Source organism: Homarus americanus, unplaced genomic scaffold, assembly GCF_018991925.1.
Source record: "Homarus americanus isolate GMGI-L3 unplaced genomic scaffold, GMGI_Hamer_2.0 scaffold24523, whole genome shotgun sequence".
Taxonomy (NCBI): Eukaryota; Metazoa; Arthropoda; class Malacostraca; order Decapoda; family Nephropidae; genus Homarus; species Homarus americanus.
The window spans coordinates 4,583,059-4,596,724 of NW_024744357.1; the positions used below are offsets into that span (position 1 = coordinate 4,583,059).

At 39.9% G+C, this 13,666-nt stretch overlaps 1 protein-coding gene across 2 annotated transcripts; it reads right to left on the reverse strand.

Moving 5' to 3' along the window:
- Positions 1 to 1,449: 1,449 nt before the first annotated feature.
- On the reverse strand, positions 1,450 to 13,658 carry LOC121877719 (nose resistant to fluoxetine protein 6-like). Of its 2 annotated transcripts, none has more exons than XM_042383562.1 (12): positions 12,906 to 13,658; positions 12,696 to 12,804; positions 12,224 to 12,308; positions 11,432 to 11,592; positions 10,753 to 10,909; positions 10,445 to 10,538; positions 7,550 to 7,649; positions 7,253 to 7,379; positions 6,285 to 6,480; positions 4,909 to 5,051; positions 3,705 to 3,816; positions 1,450 to 2,742 (listed from the first exon to the last, which is right to left on the reverse strand). In XM_042383562.1, the coding sequence occupies exons 1-12, from the start codon at positions 12,976 to 12,978 to the stop codon at positions 2,471 to 2,473; spliced, it is 1,629 nt and encodes a 542-aa protein (XP_042239496.1). In that variant the 5' UTR covers positions 12,979 to 13,658; the 3' UTR covers positions 1,450 to 2,470. The 2 variants fall into 2 exon arrangements, with proteins under 2 accessions (XP_042239496.1, XP_042239497.1); XM_042383563.1 differs by having other exon boundaries at positions 2,687 to 2,752; positions 12,906 to 13,657.
- Positions 13,659 to 13,666: the final 8 nt, after the last annotated feature.

Genomic DNA, 13,666 nt, shown 5'->3' on the forward strand with positions numbered 1-13,666 from the left:
CACGTCTACACACTCACACCACACGTCTACACACTTGCCACGTCTACACACTACACGTCCACACACCCTCACACGTCCACACACCCTCACACGTCCACACACCCTCACACGTCCACACACCCTCACACGTCCACACAGCCTCACACGTCAACATTTCCTACCACATATTCAAGGATCAGACACACCCTGCTAAGCTTCATCGTCGTACCAGAGAACCACGAGTGAGCTTCCCTGATTAACTAATATTAACGTCAATTCTCTCTCAGTATATTACTAAATTATATTTAGTCTTAATACGTCACTATTTAGGGTACTTGTTATTCAGAGTAAATATGGTGATTTTATACCTTGGTGATGCAGGTAAAGTGTGATTCATTTTTCACCTGTAATAAAAGATTCTCTCACCGTTGACGATAACATTGTCTGTTTGAATTTACTTTAGGGGAATAAATTCTTTCTCTAATATTATTCCAGGATTGAAATATACTTTTTATTTTTTTTAAGAGTATCGCCAGTATTTTCACAACATATTCCGCCATAACTAAGGTATTACTCATGATGATGTTGCAGTTATTATATTATATTCTGAGAACTGTGGATTCCAAAACAGGAAACAATTGTCAGGGAATAAATCACCTCCATGTTTTAAGACGGATTAAGAGTGAACAAGGATGAACTGCACACCAGCGTCATGTTTAACCTCCTCTTCATTATTATCAAAGACTTAGAACTTCAGTCATACTTTTAAGGACAATATTGTTCCTATGAAGTGTGAGACAATACAGTGAAACCTCTATTTACCGGACTATATGGAGATGAAATTCCGTTATATCAAGGGTCCGTTAGATGTAAAACTCCCATCTACCGGATTATATATAGAGAGAAGTCCGTTATATAGAGGTTTACCGTACCTTAGTTATTGGATTGTTAACCACTGATATTTGAGGACGAATTGAGAGCTAAGACCAACATAATATAAACCGGATATAATTTTCTATTTATACTCGAAATAATAACTCACTAGTTCTGAAATACGTGAAAAATAACACTTAACTCAAATGTTGTGTGAGTTCTATAAATAAAACTCGATGGCCAGGAGTTTAATGTGAAACTCTTTACAACTGCGTATGTCAACACGCACTGGGAGGAGGGTTTCCAGCCGGACAATATATAATGTCCTTGAACCTACACTTGTTTAGGACTGACTTTAAGCCTTGTGATGCCAAGTTGTAGTTTAGTTCGTACGAGAGAGTAAATGGATTTTATTTTTATTTTTTTTTTACTTATTCCAACTTCCCGTAAAATGATAAAACGACTGAGAAATTATAACTAAAGTGACAATATCATTACCTTTGAGATGATTAAGGAATCCAGATTTTTTTTTAATTGTGACTTGGACTAAACCCATCAGTAGTTAATATACTCATTAGGGTCGAATAGCTACATTATACTTAGGTCAACGAAGAAAAAAAAATATATAGGCCTACCAGGTATCACATTTTGCTTGCTGAGAATCTTTGACAAATGTTCGATAATACTCAAATGATTAGAAAGACGAACAACAAGCGTAATCACTTTAGCTCTATATCCTATCTGGTGTTGTACTGCTGACGAGGGTAATTATAACGTAGCCAGCTTCATAGAGCCCAACTCCGGCACCCTTGAACTCGACACCTGCTATGAACGAAGCGGCAACACCCTACACAAACTCAAAACTGTTGTTCACTTATATTCATCGACACAATTACATTATATTTATTGTCTTATTCATTATACTTTACTCTTTGACTCTTTAGCATCGCCCAGGTGTAGTCTCTCAATGTAAGTAGACTTTAATTAACTTATTTTACTGAAGGGAAGTGTTAGTAGTAAAGGCGATATTTGTTTGCACAATATACTGTAATAACACTGACCACCAGTAGCCAATAACCATCAATAACCACACATTAACAATCACCACAGTTATGAAACATACATAAGTATAAAAACGTTATAAACTTACATTATAGTTCAAATCAGAGTAACTCAATCAATCACAACCGGCTCCGTCGACCAGCGCCCACCAGCTCCACACCCGCTGTCGTCCAGGAATGCTCTGCCCTCCTCCTCCTTCATATACTGCTTCATTATAACTACATTCGAGATACGAACAACACAGATACGAAACTCCGGAACGAGATTCCAAGAGCGCAAACCGTCATCTACGACTGGAGGAAGAGTGAGCTCTGGTGATCATTGACTGGAGGAAGAGTGAGCTCTGGTGATCCTTGACTGGAGGAAGAGTGAGCTCTGGTGATCCTTGACTGGAGGAAGAGTGAGCTCTGGTGATCATTGACTGGAGGAAGAGTGAGCTCTGGTTGTCACTGACTGAAGGAAGAGTGAGCTCTGGTGATCCTTGACTGGAGTAAGAGTGAGCTCTGGTTGTGAATGACTGCAGGAAGAGTGAGCATTTTCAATTGTGTGTCGCTGTTTAAACACCTGCAGGCATGTCCACAACTTGTATATTGTTCCCGTTAACAGAAGCCAAGTTAACCTTAGAGGGTGGAGGTTCAACAACTTCGATAGTACAAGCCAAGTTATCATATCCTTGGGCAGGCTCTGGGGAGTGGCCTACCATGGCAGGAGCAGCTGCAGGCTTCAGTCCCCGGGGAGTGTTGGAGCAGCTCTCAGCTGCTGCAGGAGTTAACTCGTCTTGAGGCCCATCTGTCTTGGGAGGTTGGCGAGAAGCAGCGGCACCATCACCTGCAATATTCTTTTTTTTTTTTTACTTTTTACACCAGAAGGCAAAATGCCCTGTAAGCTGAACGTCTTCAACTGTATCACTATAATAACATCAAAACTGTTTCACTAGAAAGGTCGAGACACTGCTGTACCTTCTTCCCTTTAATTTGTACACGAAAGTGCTTCATTATCTAAGTAAAATCATTAACACCAGCCAACCTTATGTGTCTAGGAGATGAGGCGACAATTGTTTTCCTAATCTGCTACCTATCGCTGACCTGACAACATAAAATCAATATTTTATCAATTTTATGCGACTTTACTTGGCTGGAAAACAATTTTTAATGATGAATTTTCAATATTCGATGACATAGACCTCAGATATTTCAGGAAAAATCCTCTCGACATGATAGAAAGCGAAGGATGATGGATGTTTGGTTACGGTAAGCGAGATGAATAACAGGTATTGCCTAGCTCCTAACCTGGCTCTCAGTTTTTCCTCTTTGAAATAATAAACTTTCATTTTTTTTAACCAATTAAAATACATAGGTTTAGGGAACAGATATATATTGGGAAGTAGTTATTATTGGCCTTATATTTATATAACTTTTATACCTTGAAATAAGAACTATGACAAATATAAGGTTAGTGAAACATCAATGTAAGAACAAATAAACGTTAAATATCACAAAGATATAAGTCTGGTTAAAGTTTAGGTCTGGTTGGTTAGTTTGTCTGGTTATAAAAGAGGTACAGTCCCCTTCACTACTGCGTTTACAGGAACTCGCCATATAAACTTTACACAAATCATCATCTTTGAAATATTCGTTTACTTTGATTCCAGAGTATATTTACTTTTGTGAGTTTCCTTCGGTCGAATGTAAACAAACACAGGGCTGCCACACTGCACAAAATCTGACGAGCCCCTGTAAACGCACTAGTGAAGGGAACTTATAATTATCCAAGAGTGTTATGGTACTAACCAGCTGGTCTAAGAAGAACCTTCTCCAGCCCCAGGACCGGCGACTCCACCATCAGGGACACCAACACCGCTATCATCCCCGAGAGTACAATGGAGCCAACCGTCTCCATCACCTGAGCCAGGAGTGTGAGGAGTAAATCTTCTACTCCGGAATAATATCATTTATAAGGTGTGATGACGGATACCTTTGAACCTTACCGGGAGAAGCAAACTGGTTGGCTTTAAGTACTGGGATGCTTGTTTGTTCTTCCCGGTAGACATTACTGTTTAGTGAAGTTTATTTTAACATAAAATATATACCTTTTTAACCTTTATCAGTGCTTTTATTAATCCAAACATTACTACCATGGTTCGTTAAGCTAACCGGGTATTTTGCTTTAAGAAATACTGGACCACAATTGACGCTTCGTAAAAGAATATATTGATGGATAACGTTAAACAATAAGCTGTTTAAGAGTCTCTCACCTCGATACATAAACCAAGACACTCTGAAATGCCTTTATAAACCCTTCACATGACAGCCGCCACCCACTGTGTCTCGGCCTAACTCTGCACCACGAGCACTTAACCGAAATTCATCTCCAAAAACTCAAAGAATTTCAATTATTGGAAGCAAAAATGTATGAAATTTGGTTAGCTTAGCTTAGCTTAATTTAGTTTAGTTTAGTTTAGGTTAGGTTAGGTTAGGTTAGGTTAGATTAGGTTAGGTTAGGTTAGGTTAGGTTAGGTTAGGTTCAATTTCAGTGTTTTCAGGTAACATAATTGTGTTTAACTGAACTACTGTTGTATTTGTCTTGCTGTAAACGCTTCGGACATACATTAAATTACCAACCTACGTTCACATTCAATACAGTGATCATTTAATCCTTACTAAATTTACTATACCTTTTGAGATTCATATTGATGTAATATGGCAAGATTGAAGTTTTTCATTTGAGTAAAGATCAGAATAAGTAAGACTGAGGCGAGGTAATTTCTCTCCAACGATATAAATTAATACAAATGTAGGGGAAAAATTGATATATCGCATCAGGGGGAAATTTTCAGTCATAATTCTGAATTTTGGTATTTTCAGTAATTATAATTATAGCAGGTGGCAATATGGCAGGTGTTTGCTTAATTAAAATACTGGCGAAGACATAACAAAAAGTGAAAATAAATGAAAGACAGAGAAAGAGTGAGACAAAATGAAAACCTAAGCAGACCTTATTCAGGTGGGTGAAGTAGAAGGGAATCCTGGAATTACTGGTAAAGACGGTCTGTAGCGGGAACGCCACCAGGTAGATCGTGAAGGTGAGACGACTTAGTGGCTGCCACGACGGGTGTGACAGGAAGTCGTTGACCAGTCCTGGTGAGTCAGTGTGATAATGATAATATAAGCAAGAATAACGGTAATAACAATGTTACTGATATTAAAATAATTAATGTGTAATAATGACAATGATAAAACAATACTACTAATAGAAGTAAAGAAAATAAATTAAGTGTTAAATCGATGACTTTAGTAAATATTAGAAACGTAATCCTGAAATGGACGGCAATGCTAACAATTCCGATACCGATAATATTCGTCCAGGACGTTCACTATTCGGCTGTCAACCTCCGGACACCTATTCCAGCTACTACCGCGGCTGCCACGTCATCGCCACTTCCTCCACGCCCTATCCACCGTCCGTGCCCTGGCGTCTGTCCTGTGTGGCAAGACATCGCCCACCAACGCCGGCGCCAAGAGAGGAAGCTGCCCTGGTCCTTCCCCCTGAGAGCAGACCACCGCGTCAACGGAACATTCCACCGGACTGCCGCCGTAGGAAATATCCATTAATTGTTTGACTCCCGTAATTGTTGACTCCCGTAATTGTTTGACTCCCTTAATTGTTTGACTCCCGTAATTGTTTGACTCCCGTAATTGTTTGACTCCCGTAATTGTTTATTTAATATTTGTGTGAGTGGTGTCAATTATAGTAATTATTTTCTTAGGAAAGAGATGTCAATCTCTAACGGTTGTTTGTTATCCCTTGGAAACCCATTGTTCTTGATTTTCCTATTATAAGATCCTAATTAGGCTGGCAAGGTATTTATATCCCAAAGTCCTAAGCCTTTACACAGGCATAATATTTGGTGACAAGTAGTGTTATTAGTATATCCCAACCATTTATGTATATAACTCACAAGTAGATGCCAGATATTGCTAAATGTTCAAGACTTTTGACCCCGATTGTACACTATATATCAGTGACATGTGCACTTGGCCCTCCAGTAGTCTTCACTTGGTGGACTTTAATGCTAGGTCGAGTGAGAGCATAACTCCTTGTGTCTAACATTAAGCGAAGTATGAGTATCTTTCACAGAGTCTTACGAGACTATTTCACTAATATACTAAGAGTTTGATCATATGAATGATAAGGTTGTACCACAAGATCCTCACTTAATTACGATAACCTAAAAGGTTGTTAGGACTTAAGGAACTTCAACTGGTGGTAACCTTACTGTTCATTTATATAGGTAGTAGTAATTAACCCAAGGTGATTTTTCCCTTGTGGTCTTTGTCCAATGTGGTTCTGTCCGAGCGCCGTTAACTAACCTCCGTATCCGTTGTGAGAGGCGTAGACGATCCAGCCGAGAGCGGCGGCCCAGGCGCTCCTGAAGAGTCCTCCATACGCCACCTGAGTCACCAGGTCGTAACCAGCCTTGGGGGGAATGGTGTTGTAACTCCACATCCCGAACACCACCAGCACACCCGTGAGCACCGCCGCCGTCCACCCGCACACCACCACAGTCTGCAACAGTCCCACTCAGTCAGTAACTGGCTGGGTCAAGACCACAGCTGCCACAACCACGTGAATCACAGTGTAGTGACCTATCCCAGATAATGGTCGGGTACCACTACCCATGGTGAACCATATATTCTATGAACTATAAGATATAAGAAGCCACAAATAATGGCGGGGAGCTGATCAACCATGTTTTCTTGGCAACAATTTAAAATATGGAGGAAAAGTAAAATATCACATAACTTGGTCTGGTGTTAATAGAATGACACACATCTGTTTGAGTCACTCTATACATTCATGTTCAATAGTGTTTGTCAAATGTGATTGACCACGAAGTAATAACTTTTAAAAGTTCTCCTTTTCCATTATCCCTACGTGTCTAGTCGCTAAATCAATTATGTGGGATAAGTTGAGTCAGTGTTATGTAGCATAGTTTTGATGCATAAAACCAGAAAAGTTCAGTATCAAATAAATTTGAAGTTTCTCACTAAACTAGAGGTGAGTCATATCCTTACAACTTAGGTTCCAGGTTTACAGCTTCTCTTGTTCATCCATGACCTGCGGGGTCCTTCTACACTGAGTCAAATTATACTACAGTATGTTGTTAATTGGCAGGTATACCACAGGTGGAGACTTTCTACTTTATGTCGAGGTCAAATGTGTCCTGCTTGTTGGTTGTATGTAGGTGAGACTCAGGCGATGCAACACCTACAGTATATTATAGGTGACAAACTTCATCTCGTAAATCAGATTTTTCATAAACAGTGCAGGACCTTACCTTGCTGAGCTTGACCTTAGCTTGGCCTTGAGAGAAGAGGACGAACCCCATCCAGATCCCCACCACCCAGGGCCCTGCGCGGCACCATGATTTACCGTACACCATGTAATAATAATCACCAATATTCCTGAAATATATCCACACTGTAAATATATACGAGTAGAGAAACTGGGGTATCCTAGACTCTATAAGGCTATTATGGATGTGTCACTTTGATAAATATGTTATCCTGAAAATTAACCTTCTGGTCTAGATACTGTCCTTATAGATAACCAAAGCAAAAGTAAAACTACTTACTCGGCTACCTGGAGACTGGTAGGCGGAAGGTTGTGGATGTAGATAATTATGGCAGGTACGAGAATGGAGACCAGGGCCGCCAGGTACAGCAACACTTTACCTGACACACGAATGGCAGGTAACAACATAATTTACTTGTTCAGTTATAAATATTCCTTTTATTTACGAGTGTACTTTATGGCAAGTTAGTGTGAATTATGGTGTGAGGCATTAATTAATTCTGATAGTCCTAGTCATAGTGATAGTCTTGGTGATGATAGTGATAGTCTTGGTGATGATAGTGATAGTCTTGGTGATGATAGTGATAGTCTTGGTGATGATAGTGATAGTCTTGGTGATGATAGTGATAGTCTTGGTGATGATAGTGATAGTCTTGGTGATGATAGTGATAGTCCTGGTGATGATAGTGATAGTCCTGGTGATGATAGTGATAGTCCTGTTGATGATAGTGATAGTCCTGGTGATGATAGTGATAGTCCTGTTGATGATAGTGATAGTCTTGGTGATGATAGTGATAGTCCTGTTGATGATAGTGATAGTCCTGGTGATGATAGTGATAGTCCTGTTGATGATAGTGATAGTCCTGGTGATGATAGTGATAGTCCGTGGTGATGATGTCCTGGTGAATAGTCCTGGTGATGATGGTGATAGTTCTGGTGATGATAGTGATAGTCGTGGTGATGATAGTGATAGTCTGATGATGATAGTGATAGTCCTGATGATGATCTGGTGATGATAGTGATAGTCTGGTGATGATAGTGATAGTACTGGTGATGATAGTGATAGTCTTGGTGATGATAGTGATAGTCTTGGTGATGATAGTGATAGTCTTGGTGATGATAGTGATAGTCCTGTTGATGATAGTGATAGTTTTGGTGATGATAGTGATAGTCTTGGTGATGATAGTGATAGTCTTGGTGATGATAGTGATAGTCCTGGTGATGATAGTGATAGTCCTGGTGATGATAGTGATAGTCTTGGTGATGATAGTGATAGTCTTGGTGATGATAGTGATAGTCCTGTTGATGATAGTGATAGTCTTGGTGATGATAGTGATAGTCTTGGTGATGATAGTGATAGTCTTGGTGATGATAGTGATAGTCCTGGTGATGATAGTGATAGTCTTGGTGATGATAGTGACGACCTTTGTGATGATTCGTAATGGTGATCATACTAAGAAGAACATTATCAGTAACGTTTCACTCGCTCACTTGCTACCCACGTGGAAACATCTATAACTTCCGATAACTCAGCCTCACTTGTCTCATAATCTTCTCGAAGCATTGGTTGGCACCCTCTACGAGTAATTAACCAATCACGTTTGAGAAAAAAATGTGACGTCCCTACCGAGGCTTCACAACCCTTCAAGTCATTTTCCTCACTCTATCCATTCAGCTCACTGAGTTCTTGGTTCCTGAGTCATCATGGCCCAGCCAACTTACGCTAAGTTCTGTGAATATTCATCTCTTTTGAGTCTATGGACGTGAACAGCCTTAAAAAAACAATTTTGTTATGTGTTCTACTTGTGTGTGCCTTCCCAATAATTCTTTTTTTACTATGACACGACACTTACTTATTCCTGGCAAGTGATTCTGTGCTAAGAGCATCACAGTGTTCTTTTGAAAATCTCTTGTACACTCTCCCCAAAATGTATCGGCTCCCCTAGGCCTGATGTATTTGGGAACGAACACAATAACACGTGTACAACAGTCTCGGTTCAGTTGGTATTTCTGATTGTGAGTTACACCTTTTGTTCTTTCTTCTTGTACCTGATAATCACCATGATACCTGCAGTATACCACCTGTTCTCAACATGATGTAATGAAATAGGATGAATTGTGATACCACATGCAAAATCAATAACGTCATGAGTAACCCTGTTGATTTATACACCTTAGATACTATTTCAGCCCCAGGGGATGAGTTGCCAAATAGAAATATAACGTTACTATGTTTTCATGAACCAAGGTTACAACGGAACTGCTTCGAATGAAATATGAAACACTATAATCGGATATTACATTCATTTGCAAATATAGTAAATACAGGTGTATTATGATGCCCTATCCAACTCCAATAACATTATGATTTACTGCATTTCGATATTATTTCTACCTCAATTAATGAGGTAACAATTATTAATATAACGTATCATTTCATGATCCGTGCTGGCAACGGAACATATCTGATACACACTACGAGACGATGTCGTCAAGTCCTCCCATGGGATTGACAGTGACCATGGAGACATCACAGGCAACACGAGGCAGTATCGTCGCCCTTCACGACATAGGCCTAAGCAACAAGGACATAGCTAACAAACATTGATTTATAGCTATGATGTTCTTCGGAAAGTGACATTTCTCCATGTCTGTCGGTGCAGGCTGTGTTTTCCAATGAGTCTCGAGTTACTTGTATTGGTCATGGATTTCCAGCAGAAAACACCCACACTCTGACTACCGATGATATATTTTCGCTACATTAATATCATATTATTCTACAAAAGATAGAGCAAGGTGACTCACCATAATTACAACAAATGCCAGAAATAATAACTGGCAACTTCATAGATATTAGGAAGGCAGACCTACCAACATAATGCAGGAACCACAATTAGTGATCGGAAATATTCGTCCATTATGACACATTGTATCGATGGGAAAAGGGGCCGATACTTTTTGGGGGAGAGTGTACATTGATTACTTTAACCTTTGTATATTTTTTCTTATTGTGTGGTTAATGATTTCATGAGAACACTATCTATTTGTTCATGAGTGGAACTTAAGGTTAACATTTTGCTTACTCTTAGTCTGTGAGTATCTTTAACACTGCATTTATTCTTAAATTTTTAACTCTAACTTCTACCCAATGATAGCAGATGCATCCAGTACTTACCTAGAGCCTTATAGAAGAAGAGAGGTAGGAGGAGAAGCGGGGCCACCAAGTACAGCTGGGAGTCGACAGAGACGTACCAGGTCTGGACAAGGCACTGTTTACAAGCAAATGATAAAATATTTAGTTATACTTTATACTGAATCATGTTTTAGAAGGCTTTTGGAAGACAACATGATATAAATATACACAATACCTTCAAAACTGATGATAACCTCTCTCTCTCTCTCTCTCTCTCTCTCTCTCTCTCTCTCTCTCTCTCTCTCTCTCTCTCTCTCACACTGTTGTCCTGAACTTTGAGTATAACTTACAATTTTATCAACTATGTTACTGACGAAGAAAGTGTCAGCCCACCAGTTCTTCTGACATTCGTCCCTGAAGTTGTAAGAGAGGGAGTAAGGTCCGCTGACGAAGTAAGAGACCACAGTGGCGTACATCCCTCCCACCAGGGCGATAGGGGGAGACAGCCTGCCTCAACCATGTAAGGATCAAACATTATCTCTATATGAAGCTGTAGAAGAGTTACAGAGTCGCATTATAGTGAAGGTATAACCTGAGTCTGTCACAAACGCGAGAGCTCTGACGTTTTAAGTCTTTTTCCTTAAATTAAAGGAAAATTTAGTAATGATGACCCAGTTTAGGTATCTTAAACGCATACCATCAGGAAGGTGAGAAATCCTACAATAAGAGGAATTAGCAGTCCTGCCTATATTATGTACTAAATTATATTATTCCTTACTAATTGAAGAGTTTTATGTTCATTGTTTCATTTAAATACATCAATTAAATTTACTTAATAACTTCCAAGTGATTAACCCACGAAGGCTGACCTGGTTTGCCAAGTTTAATGCAGAATAGAAAGAGAGAGAGATAGAAATGAAGGGAAAATAAAGGTAACACCCTCGCCTCTCCCTCATTATGGAAACAACTAAAAATAATAAGCTAGTAATCTCTCCTGTTCAATAGATGACCCGGCGGGATGTACTGTACCTGATGATTCTGTGAACATAAAACAGAATGATGTTGAATTTGCCAGTCCTCTTCATCTCCCTCATGGTACTGTAGGTCACCAGCAGACCGCTCATGAAGAAGAAGGTATCCACGCTAACAAAGGCATTAGAGATGGCTTGGAAAAGGAAGCCGTTGATTCGCTGTGGAGGGAGAGAGTAGCATTGGTGGTGGACGACAAAATATTACCCAACACTTTCCCGATCAGGTAATGTTAGCTTCACTTTTACTGTAGAAACATATGCACATGTCAACATTAATGGATGTGCGGCAACACATAAAGACGTATGTATAGTCGGCCACAGTTTCATCTGGTACAGTGGTTGGGGCGTTTTATAAGATGCGGCAGCCCTGTACGTTACGTCGTAGTAAAACCCCCGGAATGGCCCTAATGAACCTTACTATAGTAGTCAGCTTAAGAATGCGAAATAAGCAATCCATCTTTATCTCTGAATGAAAATTTTTTTTGTGTGTAGTTACAATTTTAATACATGTAGTTCACAAAATAGAACGTCATAAGCTCCTATCCGCTATCTGCTAGACGGTAACGGTGTGGGGATATGTTGAGACGGAGGGAGAAGGAGAGGTTGGGGAGTTCTTTTCATTAGGGCTGCCACATCACAAAAAACGCCCCAACAATGTACCAGGCGGAACTATGGCCGATTATACATCAGTGCATCAATGTGTACACACTGTAATGCTAATACTGCCTTCTGATACACACACACACACACACACACACACACACACACACACACACACATATCGACTGACCTTATTAAGGACAAAGAAATTGGCTGATTGGGAAGCATTACTAGCATATTGATGGCCGTACATCACCCATGTCATGGAGAGTACTCTGAGGGAAGAGACAGTGGAGGTTAGACCAGTGATGAACTGAAATATGTGATCACCTTTGGGGTAAGAGGAATTGTGAAGGATACCTAACTCTCTCCTCTACTTACTAGATTAAGAAATTCTATAAAGAAACAGCTGTATAAATATAGTTTATATGCATATGTGACGAAGGTGATGCCTAAAGAGAGAAACAGCTTTATTTTGTACCCAATGGAACAAATCTGGTGATGTTGCTCATACAAAACTGGGTAACACTGTAACCTTATGGCTTGACCTATCTACCACTCTGGAGCCACACTGACTGTTAGTTACGACACTAAAAAGCTTATTTGATGGAGTCACACATCCTGGGCCATACACCATCAAGGACTCTAGCTGTCAGTGTCACCTCATGCCGTGGAGACAGTTAATGGTGGTGGGCGAACTGTTGGTGGAGATGTGGAATATCTTGCCCAGGTTAGTGTAGGCTGAGAACGGCATCAAGAACTGCAGTCCACCTGAAAGAGAGTATGATATAAGGTACTGTAACATAACTTTCACCATTCTTTTTAGTACAAAATAAACTGCATGTAACTACAGATGATGTGATGTGAATCACCTTTTGTAAGATGTTGTTTGTTGGTGTAGTCGATGTAGATGTCGACGAGGGATGCGACCAACATGACAAACATCAACACACTGACCACAGAACTGTGAAGGAAAGGACAGCTTACTACACGTCCACACTGTGATCTACACACAGTAAGACTCACAACGAAGCTCCTCCGTTACAGTTGCTCTCCAGTATACAACCTTCATTTATTCAAAAATCTTATTAATTATTTCTTTATTAAACTTTCGTCTCTTTCCTTCTCTTGTCTCTTCTACTGCCTTTCTCCTTCACTGTTGAGTACGACGTCCTGGTGATGGGTCATCCTTTCATTTTGTATACAAAGTAAAAAAGAAAATACACTTCTAAGAAAACAAGTCCATAAATTAATAAGAATTTGTCCCGATATTTATCAATGACTGAACCTTTCCCGGCACTTTCCATCTGTCAGTCTGGAACTGTCCCATATAAATGTCACTCACCTGTTACTCTCCACTTTACAGTGTGTATGACAGTTACACAAACCAACAGTTAGGTGGTCTTATAACAAATGTCCTCAATGTTAAACTCACCTGATGTTGGAGTATCATTGTATAGCGAGGATACACTTCCTGTAACTAACACTCCATGAAAGATGCAAGACAGTGTACCAACTAAGGTGTAGTGAAACAAAAGTAATGCCTCCAGTAACAGAGAGTGTAGTGAGGTAATGGTTGCCACTCGTGTAGCGAGGATGGCCGGCACTAGGGCCGTGAGGTATACCACTGGTG

Bases quoted from the DNA above. Each gene is read 5' to 3' on its own strand.
- LOC121877719 (XM_042383562.1), bottom strand. From the start codon at position 12,978: ATGTTTGTCATGTTGGTCGCATCCCTCGTCGACATCTACATCGACTAC. The intron at 11,593-12,223 runs GTCAGTCGATAT...CTCCCTCCACAG, and splicing joins ATTTCTTTGTCCTTAATAAG to CGAATCAACGGCTTCCTTTT. The intron at 7,650-10,444 runs GTAAGTACTGGA...TTCGTGTGTCAG, and splicing joins CTTCTTCTATAAGGCTCTAG to GTAAAGTGTTGCTGTACCTG.